At 46.5% G+C, this 15,129-nt stretch overlaps 1 protein-coding gene across 2 annotated transcripts in view; it reads left to right on the top strand.

Annotated features, from left to right (window-relative positions):
• Positions 1-2,577, top strand: part of trpm7 (transient receptor potential cation channel, subfamily M, member 7) — a 147,584-nt gene extending 145,007 nt beyond the window's left edge. For both annotated transcript variants that reach the window (XM_070858629.1, XM_070858628.1), the window contains one exon: positions 1,313-2,577. In XM_070858629.1, coding sequence (XP_070714730.1) covers positions 1,313-1,434 — 122 coding nt within the window. In that variant the 3' untranslated portion in view covers positions 1,435-2,577. The remainder of the gene's footprint in view (positions 1-1,312) is intronic.
• Positions 2,578-15,129: the final 12,552 nt, after the last annotated feature.

The raw sequence follows: 15,129 nt of genomic DNA, 5'->3' as shown, positions 1-15,129 counted from the left end.
CGATAACCCTAAGTTATACGGCACAGTGAGTAGTGTGGATGGAAGTAGAAAGTTGCAAAGGGACACTAATAGTTTAAGTGGGTGGGCAAAACTGTGGCGGATGAAGCTTCATTTGGGGAAGTGTGAGGTCATCTACTTTGGATCTACGAAAGACAAATCAGAGTATTTTCTAAATGGTGAGAAGCTCGGAATTGTGGGGGAGCCGAGAGATTTAGGGTTCAAATGCAGAAGTCACTGGGCTGGTATAAACATTAAAAGGCTAATGGAATGTTAACCTTCATCACAGGGGGCTGTAATACAAAGGGGTTCAAGTTATGCTACTGTTGTATAAAATTCTGGTTAGTCCACATCTGTAGTAATTGTGTTCAGTTCTGGGCACCGCACCTCAGGAAGGATATATTGGCCTTGTAGGTGGTGCAGTGCAGGTTCACCAAAAAAGGGTTAAATTATAAGGAGTGGTTCCATAGACTAGGCTTGTATTCCCTTGAATAGAACATTAAGGGGTGATCTAATTGAGGTAGATAGAGAGAAACTATTCCCTCTGATGGGGGAGTCCAGAACAAGCCTTAAAGTTGGAGCCAGGCCTTTCAGGGATGATGTCAGGAAACACTTCTTCATACCCAGGACAGTGGGAATCTGGAAGATCCTCTCCCAAAAAGCTGAGAGGCTGGGAGTCGATTGAAAATGTCAAAACTGAGATTGATAGATTTTTGATTAGCATGGGTATTATGGGATATGGAAGGAAAGGCGTGTAAATGGAATTAAGATATGGATCAACCATGATCTAATTGGTGTAACAGGCTCAGGAGCTGAATGGTCGCCTCCTGTTCCTATGTTCTTGTGTAATGGATCAAGAGCAGGCAAAAAAGTCTGGTTAGATAATGCGACAGAATGGGCGGGTGCAACATTGGAGCTGGTATAATCCATCCGTGACAAACCAGAGCAAAGTGGTAAACAACCTCCAACGTGGATAAGGAAGGTGAACATTTATATTTTGCCTGTCACATGTCAAAAAAATCTCCAGGTGCTTCACATACAATGAATTACCTTCCAGAGCAATGACTTGTACCTACAAATGCAGTAGCTGTTTTACACACCCTGCTGAAATGAATGACTAGTATAATCTGCTTTTGATGGATATCAGTGTAAGGATGGCCAGGACAATTGCCAATCTCCCTGCTCCCCCCTCAATTGTTTTAATACCTGCAAAAAAGACAGACCCAGAGCAACCATTTCATTTACCTTCCCGGTGCTTTTTTTTGATCCAGCACACAATGAAAATGTAACGTCTTCTTTTCTGTGCTTGACTTAGATATCAAGCGAAATGATTATACACCAGACAAAGTGATACTGTCTCAAGATGATGTGGAAGTTGCAATCCAGTCTGGCAGTGGTACCAAAGATGTAAGAAATCCTATACGCTTGATGATTTAGGCACTGAGAATGGTACAGGGAGAATTTCCTCAAGCCCGATACTTGAAATTGCCTGAAGTCGCCTCTGTCGCTGCATCTGAAGGATCACGAGGAGTTCTGTGGATGAGACTTCCAACATCTAGCCTTGGCTGGTGCATTGAAATAAAGGGGTAAAGGATGCTGTGACCTGTCTGTAGTCTTGTGTAATGCATTCAGTACAATCTAAATGTAACTGGCTATTTTGTACTTGTGTCTTGGCCTGTTGAGAATTGCAGCAATGACATAAGCAGTTAATGATCTGTTGTGATCGGATAGCGGGAGAAAAGAGGTACACTCAGCAGGGGCAATCAATGTGGAAAGCAAACTTAATTGGAACAATGTCAAGATTTTAAGCAACGGTAAATGTCCAATTTTAAGTCTGCACAACACATACATTTTAATCCATTTTTAATCAACTTATTAAGTAAAGCCATGTAAACTGGTACAAGCTCAACTGTACAAAGGTGCAAATAATATTTATTCAAACCAAGAGCTACCTTGCAGAAAAATACTCGATAAAATGTGATGACATAGCGTTTTGTCTGACAAAATCTGACAGGTTTTAATAGGCCCATCGATAAAAATAATACAATAAAAATCTGAGCTGATTGTCTAGCCAGCACAGTCCAAAGGATGTTCTGGTGACCTGATTTTAATGAATTTCAATTGTGTATACACTTTGGTGTAATGCTAGTATTTGTGGTACATGCAGATTGAATTTAAAAGAAAAAAGTATTGAAATCCTTGTAAATATGGTAATGGGCAGATTGCAATCTATCTTTATGCAAATAAATAATATGAGACCCAAATCGGTTGAATTGTCAACACGATAAAGCCACATGTCTACCTTAAAATATTGATGTAAATGGTAGCATTGAGGCATCTTTTTTATGTTACAAAAAGAGGTACTATTGTCATTTTTAAAATAAGGGTGTTTATATGAAGAGTTGTATAATTTTTAATCTAATGTATCTTATAGATACTGTTCCTAAGGCACGAACACAACTTGTAATAAAATAAGATGGTGGTTTTACATAGGTTGGATGGCGAAAGTCAAGAGTTAGTGGTATCATGCTGCATAAATTTTGTACATCATTTAATCTAATAAAAGATTTTTGAAATAAATGTACTCTTGTGCTGTATACCCCCGAGGCTGCAAGGCATGCTTGCTGTGAGATACATAATGCAAAGCCTACTTCCATATTATGAGTTCAGTTCATGTGTGAAGGACCTTTTGTAAGAGCTATTCAGATAAATGACAATGCTGGACTATTAAAAGGAGCCTGTGGCATGTACAAGATATTGAAAGTGATGATGAATGTCATTATGGTCTGATTTCTGGTATGTAAATGCCAACTAGTTCTAGAAAACTTGGACCTCACACTTACTATAATGTTTGTCTAGTGATTGCTGTTGCTGCCAGTAACCTACCAGGAATATGCACATGGAGAGATTTATAGAGTACATTAACAGTCAAGTTACAATGAGAAGGCAAATTATACACACAGAGGAATAATTGAAAGTCCCCTACACTTCTGCTGAACTTTATCCAGCATCTTTAGGCGTTAAAGGAAGGAGCTGATAGTCGTCATCATACGCAGTCCCTCGGAGACGAGGATGACTTGCTTCCAGATTAAAAATGAGTTCTCGTGATACGTTTGATGCAGGAACTACATTCTCAGTGCTTGGGTTGTCATGCGCTCCTTATGCCATTTGCTCTTGCTTCTGGCGAAGAGCCTTGGTGTTTGGCGCCTTCCCGGATTATTCTCTCCCACTTTGAGCGACCTTGCACCAGGGATTCCCAGGTGTCGGTGGGGATGTTAAACTTCTTCAAGGGGGCCTTGAGGGTGTCCTTGAAGCATTTTCTCTGCCCACCTGGGGCTTGTTTGCCATGTCGGAGCTCCAAGTAGAGCGCTTGCTTTGGGAGTCTCATATCGGGCATACGGATGATGTGGTCTGTCCATCGGAGCTGATAGTAACCAGAACATCTCTTGCAATTACTTCTCTTGCCAACCTGCACCATCACCTTGGGAGTTCCCCAAGGATCTATCCTTGCCCCCCTTCTCTTTCTCATCTAAATGCTAACTGTTGGCGACATCATCCACAGACATGGGGTCAGCTTCCACATGCATGGTAATGACACCCAGCTCTACCTCCACCATATCTCTTGACCCTTCCACCATATTTGCTGCCATTCTTGGATGAACTGTAATTTCCTCCATCTAAACATTAAGAAAACCGTTGTCTTTGGCCCTGCCACAAACTCTCGACCCTCACCACTGACTCATTCCCCTCCCTACTCACTGTCTGCTGAACCAGACTGATCACAACTTCAACATCCTGTTCAACACTGAGCTTACCTCCTGCTCCCATATCCTCTCCAACACACAGACTGCCTATACCCACTTGTGTAACATCGCCCACTTCTGTCCCTACCTCAGCCAATCCACCACCGAAACCCTCTGCCACCTCCAGACTCAATTACTCCATTCTCCTGGTCGACCTCCCATCCTCCACAAACTTCAGCTCATCCAAAACTCTTCCGTTCCTGTCCTGGTCTAGAACAAGGCCTGCTTGCCAATCACTCTTTTCCTCATTGACCTACAATGGTTCCTGGCCCTCGAGTGTCAAATTTAAAATTTTTATCCATGTATTTAAATTCCTCCGCTCGATATCTCTAATTACTCCAGCCCTACAACCTCCCCCTTGAACTGTCCATTCCTCCCATTCCATCCTCTTGTTCAGCGCCTCTCTCCTTTTCCCATTATTGGCAGCAGTCTTCAGCTACCTAGACCCCACTCTCTGGAATTCCTTAAACCCCTCACCCTCCCCTTCTTAAAACCCCCCTTCTGGTCACTCCCTCCGAATCTTTCCTCCTTTGGTTCAGTGTCCATTGTTCCCTTGCACCTCTCTGAAGGTCCTTGGGACTTTGCTCTACATTAAAGGTGCCTGCTGATTTTGGGCAGCAGTGAGGTACAGCAGAAACCTACTACAGTCCCCGCAATCTGTGCTCTTCGCACTTTTATCAGCAAAGTGGATCAAAATGGCCTGTAATTTGCGGGAACGTAGGGGCTGTGCACGTTTCAGGTTTTCACGAAGTGGGTGTGGGAACCCGGAATTTGCGATTTGTCAAGCATCTACCTGACTGATCCAATGCATGCCGGGAAAAGGGCATTGGTGGGCAGAGAGTTGGGCTATTTTCCCTGTGAATGTCCATGAAATTCTTACGCCTAGTAAGGCCTGTTTCTACCAGCATATAAGACTTTTTAAAAAAAACACTTTTTTCAATCATAAGGTGCCACATAAAAGGTTACTGCACAAGATAAGTTCACGGGTTTGGGGGTAATATATTAGCATGGATAGAGGATTGGCTAACTAAGAGAGTCGGGATAAATGGGTCATTTTCCAATTGGCAAACAGTGACTAGTGGGGTGCCGCCAGGGATCAGTGCTGGGGCCTCAACTATTTACAATTTATATTAATGACTTTGTGAAGGGGCTGAGTGTTATGCAACCAAGTTTGCTGATGATACAAAGATGGGTGGGGAGCAAGTTGAGGTGGACACAAAAAATCTGCAAAGGGATATAGACAGGCTAAGTGAGTGGGCAAAAATTTGGCAGTTGGACTATAATGTGGGAAAATGTGAGGTTATCCACTTTGGCAGAAAAAATAGAAAAGCAAATTATAATTTAAATGGAGAAAAATTGCATGGTGCTGCAGTACAGAGGGACCTGGAGGCCCTTGTGCATGAAACACAAAGTTATTATGCAGGTATAGCAAGTAATCAGGAAGGCAATTGGCCTTTATTGCAAGGGGATAGAGTATAAAAGCAGAGAAGTCCTACAACTGTACAGGGTATTGGTGAGGCCAAATCTAGAGTACTGCGTACAGTTTTGGTCTCCGTATTTAAGGAAGGATATACTTGCATTGGAGGCTGTAAAATTCTGTCCCTGCAGTAGACTCTCACGAGGCACATGCTGAAGTCAAGGTCACTCAGGACCTGCACCTTTATTGCACAGCTCTCGAATGCCACACTTGCCTGAGACCTGACTTTATATACCTGTGTAGAACAGGTATCCAGTGTCTCCTGCAAGTACACCCCTGGTGGTAAGGTAAGCTTGTGGTTACAGGTCATATCTAGTTACAGTCATGTATAGCATAGTAAGATAGTTATGTACAGTAGTGTGAGATACATGACATCACCCTCCCCCAAGGTCTTATTGTCTTTATAGGTTCAGTCTCTCAGGTGGTCTACACTCTCGCGTGGAGCGTCTTAGTTGTGGTTCAGTTGTTTGCCTTGGTGCCTGTTTTTCTTTCGGTGTGATTGCTGGTATCTCACCTGGGCTGTCTGTTTCGTTCAGTAGGATTGTTTGTGTCTCGCCTGGGCTGTCTGGGATTGCCCTTTCCTCAGGTTGTTCCCTCTGTCTGTCCACCAGGTGTGGTGTGAGTCAGAAGCCTGTTTCCTTCCTTTCCTGTTGCTGTCCCTGCAAGCCATTTGGGACCCCTGCCATAGTTTAGCACAAACACTTTGTCCCCTATCTCATTCCACCTCCCTTTGAATTTTGGTCATGGTACTCGGTTAGCTTACGGCGCTTTGCCTCAACGATTTCATGCATGTCTGGGAGGATTAATGAGAGCCTTGTCTTTAAGGTCCGTTTCATCAATAGTTGCGCGGGGGGACTCCAGTCAATGAATGCGGACGAGATCTGTATGCCAGCAGCAGTCGCCACAGGCGGCTCTGCAGCATGAGACCTTGGATTTTGAGCATGTCTTGTTTAATGATTTGCACTGCTCGCTCCGCCAGGCCGTTGGAGGCCAACTTGAATGGTGCCGTCTTAATGTGACTTATGCCGTGGTCACTTATGAAATCTTGGAATTCTGCGCTGGTGAAGCACGGACCATTATCGCTGACCAATATGTCAGGAATTCCGTGCGTTGCAAACATTGTTCCAAGGTCTCCACAGTGGTGGAGGTGGTGCTCGAGTTTAAAATGGTGCATTCGATCCACTTTGAAAATACATCTACAACTACGAGGAACATTTTGCCCATGAATGGGCCCGCGTAGTCTACGTGCACCCGCGACCACGGTTTGGTGGGCCAGGGACTCGGGGGCCTCCCTCGGGGCATTACTGAGTTGGGCACAAATGGTGCACCGTCGGACGCAGAGCTCTTAAGTCCGCGTCAATGCCAGGCCACCAGACGTGGGATCTGGCTATGGCCTTCATGAGAACGATCCCCGGGTGCTCGCAGTGGAGCTCCCGGACAAATGCCTCTGTCTCGCAGAGGCATAACTACTCGGCTGCCCCACATCAGGCAGTCTGCTTGTATTAACAGCTCATGTATGCGCCTATGGAAAGGTTTGATGGTCTCGGGGCAGGCATCGCGAGCCTCTGTCCAGTCGCCAGTTAAGACACATCTTTTTACTAAGGATAACGTCGGGTCACTGGTCGTCCAGGCTCTGATTTGGCGAGCCGTCATGGGCGAACCTGTGGACTCAAAGGCATTGATTGCCATGACTATCTCACAGTCCTGTTCGTCAGACCCTTCCGTGGTCGCCAGGGGTAGCCTGCTAAGCGCGTTGGCACAGTTGTCTGTGTCTTATGGTGTAGTCATAAGACGTCAGCATAAGTGCCCACCGTTGAATGCGCGCCAAGGCGTTGGCGTTTATTGCCTTGCTCTCGGATAGTAGGGACGTGAGGGGCTTGTGGTCAGTTTCTAACTTGGCCCCGAAAAGGTATTGGTGCATTTTTTTGACACCGTACACGCACGCGAGCGCCTCCTTCTCCACCATTCCGTTCCTGCGCTCCGCCCGCGAAAGTGACCTGGAGGCATAAGCTATGGCTTGTAATTTACCCGCACCATTGACATGTTGTAAAATGCACCCAACCCCGTACGCTGACGCATCACATGTAAGAACTAGCTTTTTACCTGGATCAAAGAAAGCCATGTTGGAACATAAAGGTTGCGTGCCTTATTGAAGGCGCGTTCCTGGGCGTCCCCCCAAAACCAATCGCATCCCTTTCTGAGTAGCACGTGGAGAGGCTCCAGCAGTGTGCTTAAGTTCTGTATAAAGTTCCCAGAGTAATTGAGTAGCCCGAGAAAGGTGCGCAGTTCCCAGACATTCCGGGACCTGGGTGCCAGGCGAATTGTTTTGGTTTTGGACTCTGTTGGGCGGATTCCATCAGCGGCAATCCTTCTGTCCAAAAATTCAACCTCGGGCGCGAGAAACAGGCATTTGGATTTCTTAACTCTTAGGCCTACCCGATCCAACCGCTTTAGTACTTCCTCCAGATTGCGAAGATGGGAGCCGTTGTCCCTGCCTGTGATAAGTATATTGTCTTGAAATACAATCGTCCCCGGGATGGACTTGAGCAGACTCTCCATGTTGCGCTGGAATATAGCAGCTGCCGACCTGATGCCGAATGGGTATCGATTGTACATGAAAAGGCCTCGATGTGTGTTGATGGTGGTGAGTAGCTTAGACTCTTCAGTCAGTTCTTGCATCATATACGCAGATGTGAGATCTAGTTTCGAGAAAAGTTTTCCTCCAGCCAATGTGGCAAATAGGTCCTCCGCTCTGGGCAGCGGGTATTGGTTCTGTAGGGAAGACTCTGTTTATGGTAGATTTGTAATCCCCACAGATTCATACGGATCCATCAGGCTTCATGACTGGGACAATGGGACTTGCCCAGTCGCTAAATTCCACGGGTGAGATAATGCCTTCCCGCATAAGCCTGTCCAGTTCATGTTCAATCTTTTCCCTCATCACATAGGGCATAGCTCTCGCCTTGTGATGGACCGGTCTAGCATCCTGTGTGATGTAGATTTTGACTTTAGCCCCTTTGAAGGTGCCCACACCTGGCTGAAAGAGATGTTCAAATTGACTTAGAACTGTTGAGCAGGAGGTCCGTTCCTCTGATGACATGGCGTGAACATCATCCCACTTCCAATTTAGTTTTGCCAGCCAGCTTCTCCCCAGCAGTGCTGGGAGATCTCTGGGGACAATCCACAGGGGAAGTCGGTTCACTGTCCCTTTGTGTGAGACTGAGAGCATGGCGCTGCCAAGGACTGGGACGATTTATTTGGTATAGGTCCTTAGTTTGGTGTCGACCCTTGTGAGTTTTGGTCTGTCGCTTTTGTGCGGCCACAGCTGTTCAAATTGTTGAGCGCTCATGAGAGATTGACTCGCTCCCATATCCAGCTGCATGTTGACGGGTATCCCGTTGAGTAGGACCCTCATCATTATTGGAGGCGTCTTGTTGTAAGAGCAGTGGCCATTGATCGTGTTGACCCGCTGTACCTCGGTGTCCCGGGTACTGTCCCCACCGTTTTCTGGTCCGCTTTCCGACCCTTCCGATTCGTATACCAGCTGAGCTGCCGTTTTTCTGCACATGCGGACCAGATGCCCTGTATAGTTGTAGTTTCTGCAAACGGCATGCTGAAATCGACACCCCCTTGATGAGTGCCTTCCCCCACATCTCCAGCACAGACCGCTTCCATTGTTTCCAAAGGATGAGCTGCGTCTGGCTGATCTCTCTTGAGCTTCTCTCAGTTTGTAGTTGATTGCTCGCATTGTGGGTTGATGAAGTGTGAACGGCCGTTCATGTGGCCCTTGATGGCTTCTGGCGCCACTGCCTGCTGTTGAGGGCCTGCTCTCCTGCCTTTGTGTGTGGGGGTAGCAGCTTGTTTCACGCTGTGAACCCCTTGTTCCGATGTTTCGTTAGTTGTCGTACCCGCAATGTAGATCAACCTCGTTTCTTCTTCTGCCAAGAATGTCTGTGCAACCAGTGCTGCTGCCTCTAGGGTCAATTCTTGGTCTCTATGAGCTTTCGGAATATGCCTGCGTGGCCTATTCCTTCAATAAAAAAGGCTCTCAGTACTTCTCTCCTTAGTTCATCGGAGAACTCACATAAGCTAGCCAACCTCCAAAGTTCCGCCACGAAGTCGGATATGCTCTGGCCCACACAGCATCTGTAGTTGTAGAACCTGTATCTGGCCATGTGTAGGCTGCTCGCTGGCTTCAGGTGGTCTCTTACCAGTGTGCTCAACTCTTCGAACGACTTGCTTGCTGGTTTCTCGGGTGCCAGCAGGTCTTTCATTAAGGCGTATGTTTTCGAGCTACAGCTGGTCAAGAGATGGGCTCTTCTCTTGTCTGCCTTATCATCGCCTAACCAGTCTTTGGTTACAAAGCTTTGCTGGAGCCTTTCTATAAAGTCCTCCCAATTATCTCCAGCATTGTATTTTTCATCTGAGCCGTTGGTCGCCATTCTGTGGATTCTGTAATCCCGTAACTCATCGCCACTGTTAAGTCCTGTCCCTGCAGTACAGACTCTCGTGAGGCACATGCTGAAGTCAAGGTCACTCAGGACCTGCACCTTTATTGCACAGCTCTCGAATGCCACACTTGCCTGAGACCTGACTTTATATACTTGTGTAGAACAGGTATCCAGTGTCTCCTGCAAGTACACCCCTGGTGGTAAGGTAAGCTTGTGGTTACAGGTCATATCTAGTTACAGTCATGTATAGCATGGTAAGATACAGTTATGTACAGTAGTGTGAGATACATGACAGAGGTGTTCAGAGATGGTTCACTAGGTTGATTCCGGAGATGAGAGGTTCACTTATGAAAGTAGGTTGGGCCTATATACGTTGGAGTTCAGAAGAATGAGAGGTGATCTTATCAAAACATATAAGATAATGAGGGGGCTTGATAAGGTGGATGCAGAGAGGATATTTCCACTCATAGGGAAAACTAAAACTAGGGGGGCATAGTCTTAGAATAAGGGGCCGTCCATTTAAAACAGAGATGAGGAATTTCTTCTCTGAGGGTTGCCCCAGAGAGCTGTGGAGGCTTGGTAATTGAATATATTTAAGGCAGAGATATTTTTGAGCGATAAGGGAATAAAAGATTATGGGGAGCGGGCAGGGTTATGGGGAGCCGTCCGAGTTCATGATCAGATCAGCCACGATCTTATTGAATGGCAGAGCAGGCTCGAGGGGCCAAATGGCCGACTCCTGCTCCTAGTTCTTATGCAATCATTGAAACATTTTTAAAAGCCTGTATGATACGGTAATGTTATTTTTAACTCCTTTAAAACATTAAGTTTATTTTTCAAAATTAAATGTTTGAAATATTTAAATTGCATTTTAATTTTAAAAGTCATTTTTTAAATTTGATGTATACATGTATTTGGGGGGGATATTCCCATTCATCCTTGGGTTTCCGTTTATACAGAATCCCCCTTCCTTCATTCCTTGAGCCGGCCCGGCCCGGCCCAGCCCCCGCCTGTTTCACGCTGCGTGAATCACAAGTGCGGCCCCGGAGACGTCACTGGCGGGGTGTGTGCGGCCGGGAGCAGGGGTTGGGCGGCCCGGCTCCGATTGAAGCTCTTGCCCGCTTCCCGGGATGACGTGCTCGGGGCGGTGCGCCACTGCGGTCTGGCGCTGCGGCAGCGCCTCACTTTCCGGGTCGCTGCGCTCGGAGAGCCAGCAAAATCTGGGAGCGGCGCCGGGCGAGATGGCGGTGGAAGTGTGTATCGAATATTGGTGAGTGTTTGCTCCCGGCGCAAACTGCGAAATGTCCGCTGTCCGCTGCGCTCGGCTCGGAGACTGACGGGGACAATCCCCGGAGCAACAGCCCGAGCCCGGCGGCGGGCGGGCGGCCGGCCGCTCACGGCCCAATTTCTCGGGTAGCTTTGCTGAGTCTGGCGGTGGGGCTGAAGTTTGTCACTTGGGATTTATAGACAATGTTCACAGCTTTCCCATGGGGCGTTAACCCGGGTTTGTTCAAACAGGAGACCTGGGTGGTTCCAGATAAACTCCAACTTCAACTAAATACACTAAAGATTAAAAAAATATTGAAATAAACACAGGATGTTGGGAGTGCTCAGAGAAAAGGGATCCAGCCGTTCGTCAGAACTTTCCTGGTGACAGGTCACATTGAAACGTTCATCTTTCCCCTTCATACACTTGGATTTCCAGCATTTGTGTTTTTAAATCTTTCAACATAAAGGCATTAATGTTTGAGAAAAGCATCGGCCACAGGTGATGACCGGTGAAAGAAACAGCGATCACCAAATCTCCCAAACACGGCACTAGCGGAATGTGTGCAACATTTAACAGTCTTTATAAATCTCTCCCCAGTTCTGGATGAGGATTCCTATCCCGTTTCTTGGCCCTGTCGAATGAAATCTTAGAGCAAGTTCCAGGCGCGTATGTGACGGGTTTCATGGGACAGGCAGGTGAGTGAGGCGATATTAACGCCTGCAACATTTTACAGCAACACCTGTCGCTGGAACGCTGCTGAAACTCCTCTAGAACTCTGGCAAAGTTTCACTGTTACAATCTCGCAGAACTCACTGTCTAGCTGCCTGTGATTTATCTAACTTCATTCACTAAACGACCCCACATTGTACAGTGAGGCTTATCGTGGCATATTCTAAAATATTTCACTTTTTGGTGTCTTTTTGTGATCAGTGATTGTGACCGTTTCCTGCCTCACGAACCCACTGGTTGGTAGCAGAGCGCAGGCTGGAGTGGCCTCCCCCGAGGGGTGAGTGGCGAGTGGCCTCCCCCGAGGGGTGAGTGGCCTCCCCCGAGGGGCGAGTGGCCTCCCCAGAGGGGTGAGTGGCGAGTGGCCTCCCCCGAGGGGTGAGTGGCCTCCCCTGAGGGGTGAGTGGCGAGTGGCCTCCCCCGAGGGGTGAGTGGCCTCCCCTGAGGGGTGAGTGGCGAGTGGCCTCCCCCGAGTGGAGAGTGGCCTCCCCCGAGCGGCCAGCGGCCTCCCCCAAGGAGCCGTGCCTTCACTTACTGCTTCCTGCCACAGCAGCAGCTTTTTACAAGGGCCCATTGCATCCCAGCGCTTTCGCCTCAGTCTGTGGCTTTGCTGGGAATGGGAGCAGAAACTTTCAGCGGGGCCAGCCCAGCTCACTACTGAACAGCAGATTTGCTCTTTATTATTGGAACAAGTTTAAATTTGTGCATGGAGCAGGTTTGGCGTTGGCAGCTGCTACTGCAGTTAGTATAATGCTTCCTGACATTATCTTTCTTTCTCTCTCAGGAAGTTTTGAGGTTACAATTAACAATAAGCTGGTTTTCTCTAAGCTGGAATCACATGAGTTTCCTTACCATGAAGATGTAAGTAAATCCCATAAAATGTACTTTATACAGTAGAACTGAGACATTCCAGCGAGCTGCACCAAAGTTAGGTCCTCACTGGGACAATCATACTCACTTACCGATGGCCTCGATGCCATCCAAAGCCTTGCTCGAGTATCACTCTCGGGGACTCCATCATCTGCACAACAATGTGTGTGAAATGAAGGTTATGAAGAGGTGATTGAGCAGCTATAAGATAGTTAAATGGGAAGCTTGATCAAGTACAGTGAAGACATAAACCCTTAAATTATTTACAAAGTAGTTGGATGAAGCAATACGAGTGTGCTGGGCCCCTCCCTGATTAACATCGTCTTTATGATCAACATTTTCTCTGGAAAAGCTGAACTGGCTTATGTCGACAGTTCAAGCTGTAGCATTGAAAGAGCAGAACCTCAGTGTAAATGACTAATCTGAGACATTAAAGCAAAATTGGTATCTCCCAGGGCAGTTAGACCAATAAAATATACTTTTGAAGTGTTGATGGTCCTGAAATAAAAACAGAAAATGCTGGAAATACACAGCAGGTCAGACAGCGTGACCCTTCGTCAGAACATGATCCTTGATAGTCCGGAATGCTGGGAAGATCTTGCTGGGCTGAAATTGCAGGATAGTAAGTTAATTAAATAAAGGGTTGGAACTGTGTGCTTGAAACATAATTTCAGCTGACGACATCCAGTGGTGTTCCTCAGTATCACTTCGTATCTCAGGCGGGGTTGGAAATATTTGCATTGTATTGTCAAACGTGACTGCATGTGGCTCAGCCTGGGAGTGGCAGGGCTGGAATACATGGGCTGCATTGTCTCACACTTTGAATAGGGGCCGGGAGGAGAATTGCCGTACATGCAGTGTCTGTATTCATGCCATTGAGTAGGTTGCCTGGCAACCAGAGAGTGAGAGATAGAATCTCTTTTAAGGAAATGTTTTTTTTTAAAGCTTTTGAAAATAACTTATTATTCATTCATTGTGTTTTAAATCCTGTTTTTATTTCCATAGATAATTGAGGCAGTGAAAGCAGCAAAAGAAGGATCTGCTGTGCAGAGGATTAATCCCCAAGATGAGATTGTTACCCAGAAAAGGGGCTGCATCATTATATAGTGGAAACTAAGAGATGGCAAAAGAGCCCTGATATAATTTTACAGTTTTCAATGAGCGAAGCACTATTCTGTTAGTGATTGTTTTCCCCAAAAGTTAACGGTGAAGAGATGAGGAGATTTCAGAAAATGTGCTTCCCTGATTTGGAATCTGCTACAAAATTGTTGGGGTGTCAGAATGACTGGTATAATATCGTCACTTAATTAAATTGTATTTGTGTAACCTTTCCCCTCTGTTCCCAGTATTAAGCTGCACACAAAATGATCCAATGTCACATTAAGATGAATCGGTCAGCAGCCCCAGCACACGTCAGCTCCAGAAACAAACATTAGGAATTGCACTCGGGCAGGGAGCTCTGGGCTTCGTCTCAACTCCCAACAACTCCCCACAGCTCTGGCAGCACGAGCCTGTCCAATTGCACTCGCTCTTGAAACTGATGGCAGAAAGTTGTGAGGGAAAGTGCATTACTGGGTAACCAGAATGTTATGCCAATGATGCAAAGCCCTCCTTTCGAACTGTCATCACATATGAAGGAGAGCCTGGCCATTAAAGGTTTGTCTGCCAGATCCCATTGGGAAGGAGAGCTGAGAGCATGAATGTTGGTCACAAGCTGTGTGATGTGCTGGTGAAGATGTGCTGCCTGAGGTACCAACTTATGGGATTCAGCAATCCGCTAATCGATGTCCTGTAGATGTTCCTGTGGCTGATGGGTGCCTTAGAGGCATTTCCAATAAAGTAACAGCTCTGAGTTTTGGCCTTGATGTGAAGCGAACATTTGTGCTATCCCCTTTATCCAGAATTTCAATGGTTTTATTTCTGATGTAATGTCTCTTTTCCTTTCCTGATTCCCATTCTTGTTTTCAAATCGCTCCATGACCCTTGCCCCTCCCTATCTCTGTAATCTGCTCCAGCCCCACAGCCCTCCACCCCCCCTCCCCAACATTTCTGCACTCCTCTAATTCTGTCCTCTTGGGCATTCCTGATTATAGTCACTCCACCATTGGTGTCCGTGCCTTCTGTTGTCTAGGTCCCAAGCCCTCGCACTCCCTGCCTAAACCTCTCCGCTTCTCCACCTCTCTTTCCTCCTTTAAGACACTCCTTAAAACCGACCTCTTTGACCAAGCTTTTGGTCATGCCCTAATTTCTCCTTATGCAGCTCAGTGGCAAATTTTTTAAATCTCATAATACTCCTGTAAAGTGCCTTGGGACGTTTCACTATGTTAAAGGTGCTATATAAATACAGTTCATTGTTGTTGATTGACTCCCTTCAAAACAAAATAAATGTTGCCTCACTTCAACGGCTGTTGTTTTTGGTTAACACGAGATGTAATAAACTGTAGCAAACTGGTGCCAACCATTCAACCACTGAGTGTGGGAATAGATTTGTGACAAGGTGACAACAGACTTGGAACGCGAGTGCTGTAGGCGGGT

This window comes from Pristiophorus japonicus, chromosome 17 (genome assembly GCF_044704955.1).
Source record: "Pristiophorus japonicus isolate sPriJap1 chromosome 17, sPriJap1.hap1, whole genome shotgun sequence".
Lineage (NCBI taxonomy): Eukaryota > Metazoa > Chordata > Chondrichthyes > Pristiophoridae > Pristiophorus > Pristiophorus japonicus.
Note: the sequence above shows the minus strand (reverse complement) of the source record. Positions and strands in the feature narration are given on the sequence as shown.